The following is a 12099-nucleotide window of genomic DNA, read 5'->3' on the forward strand; positions in this document are numbered from 1 at the left end:
TACTTCCTAATTGTTATTTTTAAATAAAGAACTTTTTATTTGGTATTAAAAATCTTTGGTATTGGTGGTACAAGAGTGTTTTTCTCATGTATTAATGTTGGTGATGGCATTAATCCTTTCAAAAAACACGTGGCCATCATGTTCAATGTTACCTGTTACATCAGGGGACTCTCTTTCATTTTGTAGCTGGCCTAAGTCCTGCTGAGATTCAGCAGCTATGGAAAGAAGTGACTGGAGTTCACAGTGTGGAAGACAATGGCATTAAGCATGGAGGGCTAGACCTCACGACTAACCATTCCTCTTCGACTACCTCCTCCACCTCTTCCAAAGCATCACCACCAATACCACACCATTCCATCGTGAATGGACAGTCTTCGGCTCTGAATGCAAGGCGGGACAGGTAAATCTCACCCACTGCAATCTCTGCTTACATTCGTATTTCATCTCCACAATCTGGTAAAACTGAAATGATAATTTACACCTAACAGGAACAAAAACGTATTTAGAGCAAGTGAAGAAGAAATCATTGTTGTTGACCTTTTATTATTTTAAACTATAAAAGAACTTTAAATGCCACCAGTATAGTAAATATAGTTGGGGAGCATGCCAAAAGAAATTCAGTTTTCCCTGAGTGTGCAGGGAATGATTGTATTGATGGAGTTGAATAGCATATTGTGAGTTACCTGAAGAGTTATGAGAACATTTTACTATTTTAAGAAAAAAAGTTTTTATTTTTTATTTTTATTTATTTATTTATTTTTTTTTTTGGTTTTTCGAGACAGGGTTTCTCTGTGTAGCTTTGCGCCTTTCCTGGAACTCACTTGGTAGCCCAGGCTGGCCTCGAACTCACAGAGATCCGCCTGCTTCTGCCTCCCGAGTGCTGGGATTAAAGGCACGCGCCACCACCACCCGGCTGAAAAACAGTTTTTAAATTCCAAATAATTAAAAATGTGTGTATACATGCATATTCTCCTTAATATATACATATTAGTTCATATTTCAAACGTGTACTTAAAAATTGGAAAGTAGCTGAACATTATGTAATCCAGAATGTGGATGATCAGAGTTGCTTTTTCTTGTTGTGGCATGATGTAATTATTAAATATGTTAAAATGAATACATATTGATGTTTTTAAAAATAAATTTAACTGAAAATGCATGCAGGAAAATAATTTGACTTTTGTCACTAATGTTACATTGTGTGAGATAACCTCCCAACTCAGTGTTTCATCTTAGTTGTGTCAAAACTGCCCTTCCAAAAGGAACATCAAGGTAGTTTTCCTGACTTAATTCAACTTTCTTAAACACATCACTTCCAAATCAGATCAATTATTGTCAAATAACTTACATAAAGCGTATAATCTAAAAACAAAGAGTCGGTTTTAAAACATGAAGATTAGGTACAGAATTTTATAATGAAGTGGCTTACACACACTGACTGCCCTGCTCCCAAATGAACATGTAATTGATTGGTAGTTATCTGCCATGTAATAATATATTTGCCTAAATGAAGCAAATACTTTGCCATAATTTTTTCCAAAGAAACATATACATAATTGCAGCACTGTTCAAAATAGTAGACCAAAGTATGGTAATGTTCCTGGCATTCATCTGAGCACATGTGGGTTTTCATGTTAGTTTTTGTTACAGAATGATATGCCTCTGGATGCTTTCATGCTGTTGTTTTAATTGAGATTAATTTGATGATTATACACTTCAGAAACAGGTTAGTTTTTCTAGGATCTCTCTATCTGATATAATACCTACTTATTAAAGGCCTGCCATAATTATGTTAGGATATTGATAATAGATACCTTTCCAAAGCAGGATTTTTCAAATCAGCTGCAGCCACTAGGAATATTTGTATGTATGGTTTACACATGAATATTAGTTTAAAAGGTTCTAATGTTCATATTGCTTTTTAAAGAAGTATTTCAAAAGTATTCTGATGATTTTTCATTTGACTTTCATTAAAATACATTTTTCCCTCTCCATAACATAAGGTTATATATATTTTTTTATTTGGAGGTAAAATGTTACAGTAAGGTCATATGGCAGGATTAGCATATGATATTATACAGTACTCTTACTTTTTCCTCCTTTATTAACAGTCATCTTTGGCTCTATTTCTCCTCTAATTGGAACATCATCTAGCCTTGGCAGTTGAACTATTCAATAGAGCGATTAAATTTTTCTGACTGCTCTGAGCTGAATTGACCTGTTTTGACCTGTTTGTCACTGATCGTAACCTGACAGGCGCTAGCAGCCTGCAACGATTATGGCTTTCTGAGATGAATCTGACGTTGTGTTCTCTTGCTTTAGCTCGTCGCACGAGGAGACTGGGGCCTCCCACACTCTCTATGGCCATGGAGTTTGCAAGTGGCCGGGCTGTGAAAGCATATGTGAAGATTTTGGACAGTTTTTGAAGTAGGTTTTAAGTGTTCATGGGAAAGGGAAGCAGATTACGTGGGAGTTTTGGCACACTGCTCTAAAGTAAACAAAAAAATGAAGGAGGAATGAAAAGATGAATCCATCCTAGAACACATTCAGTTTTCAGTTTGCTTCAACAAGTGGACTGGAAAAGTCAAACCAAGAGTCTTAACAGGTCATATTCATCTTTTTATCAAAGTGTTTAGCAAATTATTTCGAAGGCTTTGAATCAATGGAAATATGAGCCTGCCACGATGGTGAGACAGGTTTGTAAAAGAGCACCGTCTGAAAATTGAAATTTCTAATAATAGTTTCATGTAAGATTTGAATAAGCATAAAATATCTCTAAATGTAATAAAATAGGCATATTTTATAGATTTATTTAAAGTGGCAGACTTTGTATTTCTACTTTCAATAACGACATTTAATAACAAGAATCAAAAATGAAAATCAGTGATGTCTAACATTTGAAGAAACGGCTACATTTCACTCACCTTGTTACCTTATGCCATTTATGATGGTATGTTTGGAAAACAGATTATGCAATTCCTCCAGTATAAAATCCAACCTTGTGCATCCTTTATATCTCCCTACAGTATTTTAGTTTTGAGGCTTCTTCAGGGGTTCTTCCACAGATGAGAACATTCTCTATTCATGAATGATTTTTCTGCGCACAGTATTGGTATAGGAAAGATCCGAACAGAGAGCAGCAGACAGGTTTATGGAGATGAGTAACTTCACAGGCTGAGTCTCTTCTGTTGTCATGGTGCAGCTAACAGGGTGAATGAACTGTTTCATGCTTCATCAACAATTAAGTTAATTAGCTCATTTGAAATTGCACTGCTTTGTTGCCAGGATGTTGGCAGAAACATCAAAAAGATGTGTTTACAAATGGTAGGCTGACTGCAGAGTCCTGAGCCAAAGCTCCCTAACAACGAGGCAAGCACTTGGTACCATAATACCTTTATAAATGATTACAGGAGGACTTCCATGAAGATTTTCTTTAACCTTTCATAGTTTCAGACCAATTAAGAGAAAATTTGCTTCACATATCACAACGGCTCTTTAGAAATGGACTCAAATGAAAACTTACACGTCTGTTACACCAGACCAACTGTGAGCTGCCATTTTTCTGGGGGTAAAATTTATTATACTATTCCCAGCAAGGAGGGTATTTAAAAATTGTTAGGTAGCTTTGTTGAACTTTTCTACTACCAAAAGAAATTGGCTGAAACAAAGAATGTAGAGATATAAATTATTTTAACAATACTTTCATAGTTTTATCTCCATCATTACTGTGTATCATCTGCTGTGACTGGGGTAGTTTCTAAGGTGACTGATGCTGTGTCATAGGAATGAAAACTGAATTTATAATACTACTTAATTATATGTATTTTCTTGCTCTAAATATATTTTACTTAACATCTGGCTCACTTTCTAAGAGAAAGTGAATACCTCTCCTTCAGAATAGTTTCCTTTATGACACATGGAGCATTTTTCACACATCTCAAGTATTTAATTTTCATCACTAGCAAGTGGGTGAATATGAACTCCTGTTTTATCCTCCATGGTCCTTTTTCATATTCACACAGGTTTCTTTATTTTTAGTTGGAAAAATTACAATTAAGAAAACATTTTGTTTCAATTACATATCAAATTTGGTTTCAAAGACTGACTGCTTTTCTAGCCATTAACTTTATACAAATAACAGATCTAATGACAGTAGATTTTAAGGTATTTCTTTTACCTCATTTTTTATAGGATATGCTTTAAATTCTCTAAATTAAAGGTCCATGATAAATTTTGCTCTTAGTTAATGACAGTATACTATACTGAAGTGGAGTATTAATTTGACGTATTTCCTGAACTAGTGTTGACTTTTTCTTAACGATATACAAGAAATTTGAAAAGAAATAATATTTGTTATTAATAAAGTACTTCATTTATTCAGGAAAAAGTTTAGTCATCATATACATATATATACATGTATATGTATGTATATATATACATGTGTGTGTGTGTGTGTATATATATACTTCCAGAAATCATATGTTATTGTCCTCAGGAACTTTATTTTATCTACATATTTAGTAACATGTGGGATATATTGAGCAAAAATGAAAATTAATACAGATTGTTATGATAATAGAAGATAATCAGAAATACAGGACAAGGTCTAAGCTAACATCTTTCAGTAGAAAGTTGTAAATTTTACTGGAAAGTGAGAATTGACAGAACTTACCCATTCTTTCTTCTGACCAGCAATTGAGGATCTCACTAGATCACTAAAAGCATTAATACTACTTCTTCGTTACTGTCTTATAAATGTCAAAGTGTAATCGCATCTGACAAAACTTTAGTGTAGTCTGACTGCAGAATTAATTACCATCCCATTGCACCAACGTCAACTTGAATATAGATGTATTGACTTTCAAAGCCTAAGCCAAAAGGTTTAGAGTGTAGCATTCCAGTTAGCAGACAAGTGTTTTGAACTTGCCTGCACAGGTGCCAGCAAACAAAACGTGGAGTGAGATGCAGCACCAGTAATACTGTCCTTTGTGAAAGTAACAATGGCTAGTATTCTTTAAATTTTCTGTTACCTATCACCATTCTAAAGATTAAACAATGAACATGAATGAAGATTGTTGGTGATTGGTGTTTTAAGACTGGATACTGTAGTGAAGCAGGAGAAAAAGCAGTGGAAACAGATTCATTTATTTAGTGGAAAATTTGTTTCCTTTCTCTTGCAGCCAACTACTCTAAAATTTATGTTATTACTTAGAGTGTATTGTCTATTTCTTTGTCTTTCACTAGGCAGCATGGCTACAAAATTATGACCTCAAGAAGGCATTCTTTGAACTTGTCAGAATGTTGTTTCTTTTGGTGACAGTGCCCACATCTTTCAAAACTAAGGCATCTCACGTAATCAGCTAAATGAATAGTGACAGCTAACATTTTGTATTTAAACTCCTGTCAGTGCTTAAACATAAAAAGCTTGATGCAAAATAAATCAACCCCCAGTGATGTGCAAGTAAAACATTTTGTTAGAATGGTCTCTGAGACAATTGGATTTCAGCACATCCCCCTTTTAGCTTATAAAATGCTATATAACTTTAAATGAATTTGAAAAATCTAGAGGTTAAAATTGAATTGCTAATCTGCAGTGTGTATAATTGAAGTTAACACATGCATCTGTAACCATAAAAGCTTCATTGAAGAGAATTGTAGATTAAATAAATTGCAAAGATTCCCCCCATACTTTCTGTCTTCCTGAAATGTTTGCTTAATTGTTTTTAGAAAGACTTTGACTGTCTGTTTACGTTTTTTCCCCCATAGTTCACACTACCTACCTGGCACACAGATGCAATGCAGTTCTGAAAGAACGTCAGTCGACCACATCATTTATTCCATTTTGAAAACAAAAATCAATATAGCTATAAAGTGACCCATAAATTAGAAGTGGCTCCCACGATGTTTGCTCAGTGCTGCCTTTCTGAAGGCCCCCTTTGCATTTTTTCTTCACCTCTCTGTTTGAACTGCAGTCTCGGTAAGAGGCTCATTAGGGGACATTAGGGACTGGAGCTAACCAGAATTCCAGAGCTTGCTTTGCTCTTATTAATGCATAGTAGAGTAGAATGCATTTAAATATTTCATAGGCATTCAGTAATTTGTGTGTAATCGCCTTGTTAGCAGACCAGTAGAAGTAGAACAGGCCTGTGAAATGGTGTTAGTGATTGCATGGGTAATTTACAGACCTTTGCCACCAGAAAGCATTATTGTTGGCTAGTATGAAGCTGTGAAACAGAACTAGCAATAAGTTAAACAAGAAAGTTAATAAAGGTTTTCTAACAAGCATCTTCTGGGATAACTGTCCCACTTGGTCCTTTGTAAGAACCCATAATTTATGACATAGGCAATATATCAACTGCATAAGATGGTATCATGGAGAATTCATATGAAAAGGGTATTGGCAACATTAGTTCCAACTTCCTGCGAGGGACATGATTAAATGATTAATGAAATGTCCCTTTGCATATGCATTTTGAAACAGCAATTAGGCACTGACTGCAAAAATCCACCGAACCTCTCATTTTTCAGTATTATCTCATTCTTGATTTATAAATCATAGAGAATTTTTGAACAGCAATATGTAGTACCTGAGATGGTTATAAAAACATAAAAGAGAATAATTTGAGCACAAAATAGTCATAAATACATAAATTCATAATTTAATGTTAATGCTTAGCCTATTTATTTGGTCTTATTGCTTTGTATTTATATCCGACACTATTTCTGTACTTTGATTGGCATAATTAAGTAGGGGGAATGAATAGGCACCATTATTTTACATATCACTGGTAAACAATAGCGAGGAAAGGATAAGGGAGATGTGGCAGAGGTATGTATGTGTTTTTCAAGTTCTCAGTAATCCACTGGAGGCTGTTCCATAAATGATCATTGAAGGGCTGCAAGCTAGCCTATAATTACAGGAAAGAAAGTGGCAGCCGTGGCATTTCATAACTATGTGTCCTCGAAAAGTGCTTTGTGAGTTTGTCACCAATGATAATTTAGATAGAGGCTCATTACTGAACATCACAACACTTTAAAAACCTTTCGCCTTCATACAGGAGAATAAAGGACTATTTTAATGGCAAGGTTCTTTTGTGTTCCACTGAAAAATTCAATCAAGACAAAACCTCATTGACTATTATTGTAGTCTCTAGTCTCTATTCTAATAAAAGCTGCAGAGATAAATTGAATAGGTCTCTAAAACCCAAGTATATAATGCAAACATTTTGTGCTTTTTTCTTGGTTCTATAAATATAAGTTAATTATCTCTAAGAAGTAAACAAGTATAAAAATTCTTTTTAAAAAGTGATTTCATGCAAAAATATATGTTATACTGAATATACCTATTCAGATAAAACCACATCCTCTATTTATCTTCTATGCTCTATTTATATCCTAATCTTTATGTATAGCTTATTTAAAAATATGCATCTTTTAGGCTGATTGCAGGATAAATTATGTGTGTATTCCCCAAGAATTCATGGTGGAAAAAATATATCTCAGAAAAACACAGCAATACCAAACCTTAAAGATGCAACAAATTATTGTGCTAATACTGCTAGGACTTTGCTTCATTGTTCTTTAAAATTTGGGGGACGAAACCTTGAAGAGTAATTATCAATGATGTCTTGTTTATTAGAAATTAGTGACATTTTATGCTGCTCACTAACCCCTGACTTGCTCTGACATTCCATGCCTTCTTCCGAGAGCTTGAATGATTCCAGCCCTCATTACAGACACGTTTGTAGCAGATCTTGCAGAAGCTGAGTCAGAGCAGACAGGAGGGGTGGGAAGGAACTCTCATGTACCCTGGGCACACAACTCTAGCTTGACCTGATCCACCTCACTATTTTAGTCCACAGTTTATCATCAACCAAGCCTGGCAATTACAGCAAGATGCATGGAGGTCTGTTGCTATAATCAGAGAGAAGGTGTTAAAACAAACTGGCCTAATTTATCAAAGTTGGGGTGGAAAGGAGCAGAGGTTTCTGATGTCTGAACATAGACCTACTAGCAGATAATCTCACTTATTTACAAGTTAGCTATGAGTCACTGACACCCTAAGTCTTCATATTATATTGCATATGCATCTGTTCATGCATTATTTCTGCTTAATTCACTTCAAGAAGCATAAGTAAAAAAAGAATACAATTATTTCTTGAATTCAGTATGCTTAGAATTATAAGAAATGCTTTCGAACTATCTTAATACTGTAATATATAAAGGTAATTATATGAATTCTTAATTATGTGTTTTATTCAATATACCTTTTCCCTTTCTATGGCTCATAAATTGCTGTCTTCATTTACCCATTGCGTAAGTAGACTGAATTATCTGAAAGTTACTTTCTTAATTTAGGAAACCATCAAATAAATAATATATCATAAATTACAAAGCAAACTTTATTGAATATTTCTTTGTTTCTTGAAAATGCTGCTGTATTCATTTATTTTTGGTACAGTAAGATACCATGCATTGGAGACACCCACCTTCAGCCCTCATATAAAACAATAAGCATGCATATTAAGATGAGAGTCACATCATTAGGATGACCTCTTCAACTATGTTTATATATGTCAGAGCTAAGTCCCAATTAGGACTCTTTACATGATGCGTCAATATTTTTATTCTGAATTTTCAATGTATTTTATGTAATAGTAACAGAAAGTTATCATTGATTGTGGGTATGGATGTTTCTATGGAAAAATCAGCCACCTTTACATAATTCACACCACATCCTGGTGTAAGATACTTCTCACAGAAAGTGAGACAGTTGATCAGCTTGAACTGTTTGGGAGGCACCCAGGCAGTGGGACCAGGACCTGTCCTTAGTGCATGAGCTGGCTGTTTGGAACCTGGGGCCTATGCAGGGACACTTTGCTCAGCCTGGGAGGAGGGGACTGGACCTGCCTGGACTGAATCTACCAGGTTGAGCTGAATCCCCAGGGGAGTCCTTGCCCTGGAGGAGATGGGAATTGGGGGTAGGCTGGGGGGAGGGGGGAGGAGGAAGGAGGACAGGGGAATCCGTGGCTGATATGTAATAATAAATCAAATTATAAAAAAAGAAAAGAAAAGAAAAAGAAAATCAACATGCAAACAACAAACTTTTTAATACAAATGAAATAGAGAATTGCCTATCACACATGCACACACACTCACATGATATTCATTTCAGAGAAAATGGTAAAAGTCTGTGAAATACATCGTGATTTCTACTTCTGCTCTGTAAGTGGATGGAGAAATGTCTTTGTAATGACATAAGCTTGGAGACAATGACCTTTTTAGCTATTTGAAGAGTCTCTTTGTAGTACACAAATTTTCACTGAACATTGAAGCACATTCACCTCCCTTCTTTATGACTTCAAGGCATTCTGCTTTCCAACTGCAGAAAAATCTACAAGTTCCTTGAAGAGGCAGTACTTTTTAGATCAAGCACATAAGACTGCACTAGGTATCACTTACAATTCTGTTTTGTGTCTTGTGTTTCCTAGGCACCTTAACAATGAGCATGCGTTGGATGACCGAAGCACCGCCCAATGTCGAGTGCAAATGCAGGTGGTACAGCAATTAGAAATACAGGTTTGTCATATGCTCAGTTAATGTGCACTTTTCTCTGAGTTCTGGTGTGTTAACTTGAGTACTGAGCAAATGGTTGGATCTTCCTGGCTGCAGCAGATTGTCTTGGTAACACTATACTTGTTCAGATACATGAAGTTTAAGTTATTTTTAATAACAACAGTTGATAACAGGGTGGACTGTTATACTTTGATGTTCTTATCAATTGGACCTATGTAAGTTTCATGTCCTGTTGTATATATTTGAATATCCTCCAAACTCTTAAATCTATAGTTTCCCATTGTAGACATGTAGACATGACACTGTAAACCCAAATTTCATAAGCTATGACATTGTTGCCCAAACAGTCTTTACACAAGTTAACCTGGGTTCCTCCTGTGCCAAAGGATTGTAGATTATAACCAAAGTGCCATTCTTTTTAATAATGTGAATGAACTACCCTGAAGAATAGCCTCATTTCTGTGTCTACTGTATTCAGAACTTAAGACATTACAATACTTAATTTTATCTTTGGCTAACATAATGACAGAGAATGTATGTCACAGATGGTGTTATAGGTACTGTATAAATACTATTGAAGTTTTATTTTCAAACGTAACATTAAATCAGAGTTTTGCCAAAAACTCATCAGAAAGCAATTTTAACACCCCAGGTCTTACTTTGGTTATGGTTTGTCACCCCATTAAGGCTTCCTCTCTTACATCATCTTAAGGATGTCTTCCTAAATCTAACTCTTTGCTTTGTTTAATTAAACATATACCTTGGTTTTTCTCCTCTTTCCTACACCTTTCATTGCTTCCAATCCCTCATGCTGTTGCTTTTTTCCATGAGAAGAAGTGAAAATGTTTGAGTTGCAAAATAATGAAGGATATGTAAAATGCATCGTCGTCATAGTAGAACAGAAAGCTTTAGGTAGACCTGTTTACCATTGCTAAAAGGTGGACTAAAACATGAGAGGTCAGCTGATGATGCAGTCTGCAGTGTGACCAATTATGCCTCTTTCTCTCTCTCTCTTTTTCTGCTGTGTCTGACTGATGGAAAAGTAAGGTCCGTCAGTTGTAATGAGACCAAGTGCAAGTGTAGATGCAGACTCGGTGGCAGAGTTCAGCGTTTCACACTGCCTGGTCTCTGTCACTCTATTGAATTAGATTGATGATGGCAGATTGCAGGGGGCACTAACTGGACCTCGGTGGGAATGCATGAAGTGTGTAGACAATCCTGGCAGGCACTTCGCTTTGAGAACCCTTCACCCCTTCACAGCTGTTGGCACTAGTCCATTGCTAACAGTGTCCACAGGACTTTAAAGAGACACCATGGGCCTTCTAATTTATGGTTTTGGTAACTTGTTACTGTCGAGGCAACTGTGACCTCAATTCTTTTATTGACAAAAAGATGAAGTGTTATTTGTTTTCCCTGACCTTTAACATAAGGAAAGCTACAAAAGTTTTCTCCTTCTCTGGCTAAAGTTGCATTTCCTCCAGCTAAGTTTCTCGTCCCAGGCTTTTATATGCAGGAATCATTACTGGGAGACAAGCTCAATGATAAGATGTATCGCTGCAATAAAATACCTGCATCAGTCATTTCTAAACCGCTTCTGATCTCACCCTTTCTTAACAGCTTTCTAAAGAACGCGAACGTCTTCAAGCGATGATGACCCACTTGCACATGCGACCCTCAGAGCCCAAACCATCTCCCAAACCTGTAAGTGCATATTGCTTTATAAACAGTAAATAGCTGTACTGATGTAACAGACTAAGAAAATGAACAATTTAGGGACAGTTAGAAAACAATGACTGTGATGAAAAGCACGGCAATAAAATGAAAGTAAAATGCAATCGCTTGTCAAATTGTATGTTTCTTTTAAAGTAATGCTATCTTTTACAAAATCTATCCAATCTACACCGTTGGGGACACTAAACAAAGTACACCTATCAGTGCACAAATCACTGCCTTGCGGCTGAAGCCAGAGAGAATATCTTTCTGTGATAGGTTTACAGATATTAAAAGGAAGCCCGCTTTGAGCCCCCCAAGAAGCAGTAGCAGTACCAATCACAAATAGAATGGCATGTGGTAGGCCCAGAAGACTTAGATCAATCACAAGATACTGACAAATAGACTTATTTTTTTCTTAGCAAATGTTTTCTCAAAAGTATCATCATGTTTTGTAGCTAGTTTTGTTGATTTTTATTTCAGTTAAGATGCATATCACATATTTGTGTTGTATTATATATGATGTTAATTTAAAGAGTTTATCTCCAAGGGAAAATGAGACCTTATAGAAAACAAAACCTACAGTTTCTCTTAGAAATATGAGACTTAAGTTCCACCTGATAATGTAGTCAGATACATGGACCGTGAAAAAGAATATACTGTTATTCCACCCAGCTAATGTTTGCGCAGAAACTTAGAGTAATCAGCTGAGTGACTCCAGTTTAATGAAAGTTTGTGGGATATTTTTCACTAAGGCCCCCGTAGAGCCTGATGATTAGTGATTGCCAGCTTGCTTCTCTCTGCACTGCTCTG

The 12099-nt window shown here is 35.8% G+C and overlaps 1 protein-coding gene across 12 annotated transcripts in view; it reads left to right on the plus strand.

Annotated features, from left to right (window-relative positions):
* The window catches only part of Foxp2 (forkhead box P2), a 559890-nt gene that overhangs the window by 511863 nt on the left and 35928 nt on the right, over window positions 1-12099 (plus strand). For all 12 annotated transcript variants that reach the window (XM_052719603.1, XM_052719609.1, XM_052719610.1 and 9 more), the window contains 4 exons: window positions 187-400; window positions 2323-2427; window positions 9492-9579; window positions 11194-11277. In XM_052719603.1, the coding sequence (XP_052575563.1) occupies window positions 187-400; window positions 2323-2427; window positions 9492-9579; window positions 11194-11277 (491 nt within the window). The remainder of the gene's footprint in view (window positions 1-186; window positions 401-2322; window positions 2428-9491; window positions 9580-11193; window positions 11278-12099) is intronic.

The sequence above is a fragment of the Peromyscus californicus genome, unplaced genomic scaffold (assembly GCF_007827085.1).
Source record: "Peromyscus californicus insignis strain IS unplaced genomic scaffold, ASM782708v3 Scaffold_6__1_contigs__length_162567912, whole genome shotgun sequence".
Lineage (NCBI taxonomy): Eukaryota > Metazoa > Chordata > Mammalia > Rodentia > Cricetidae > Peromyscus > Peromyscus californicus.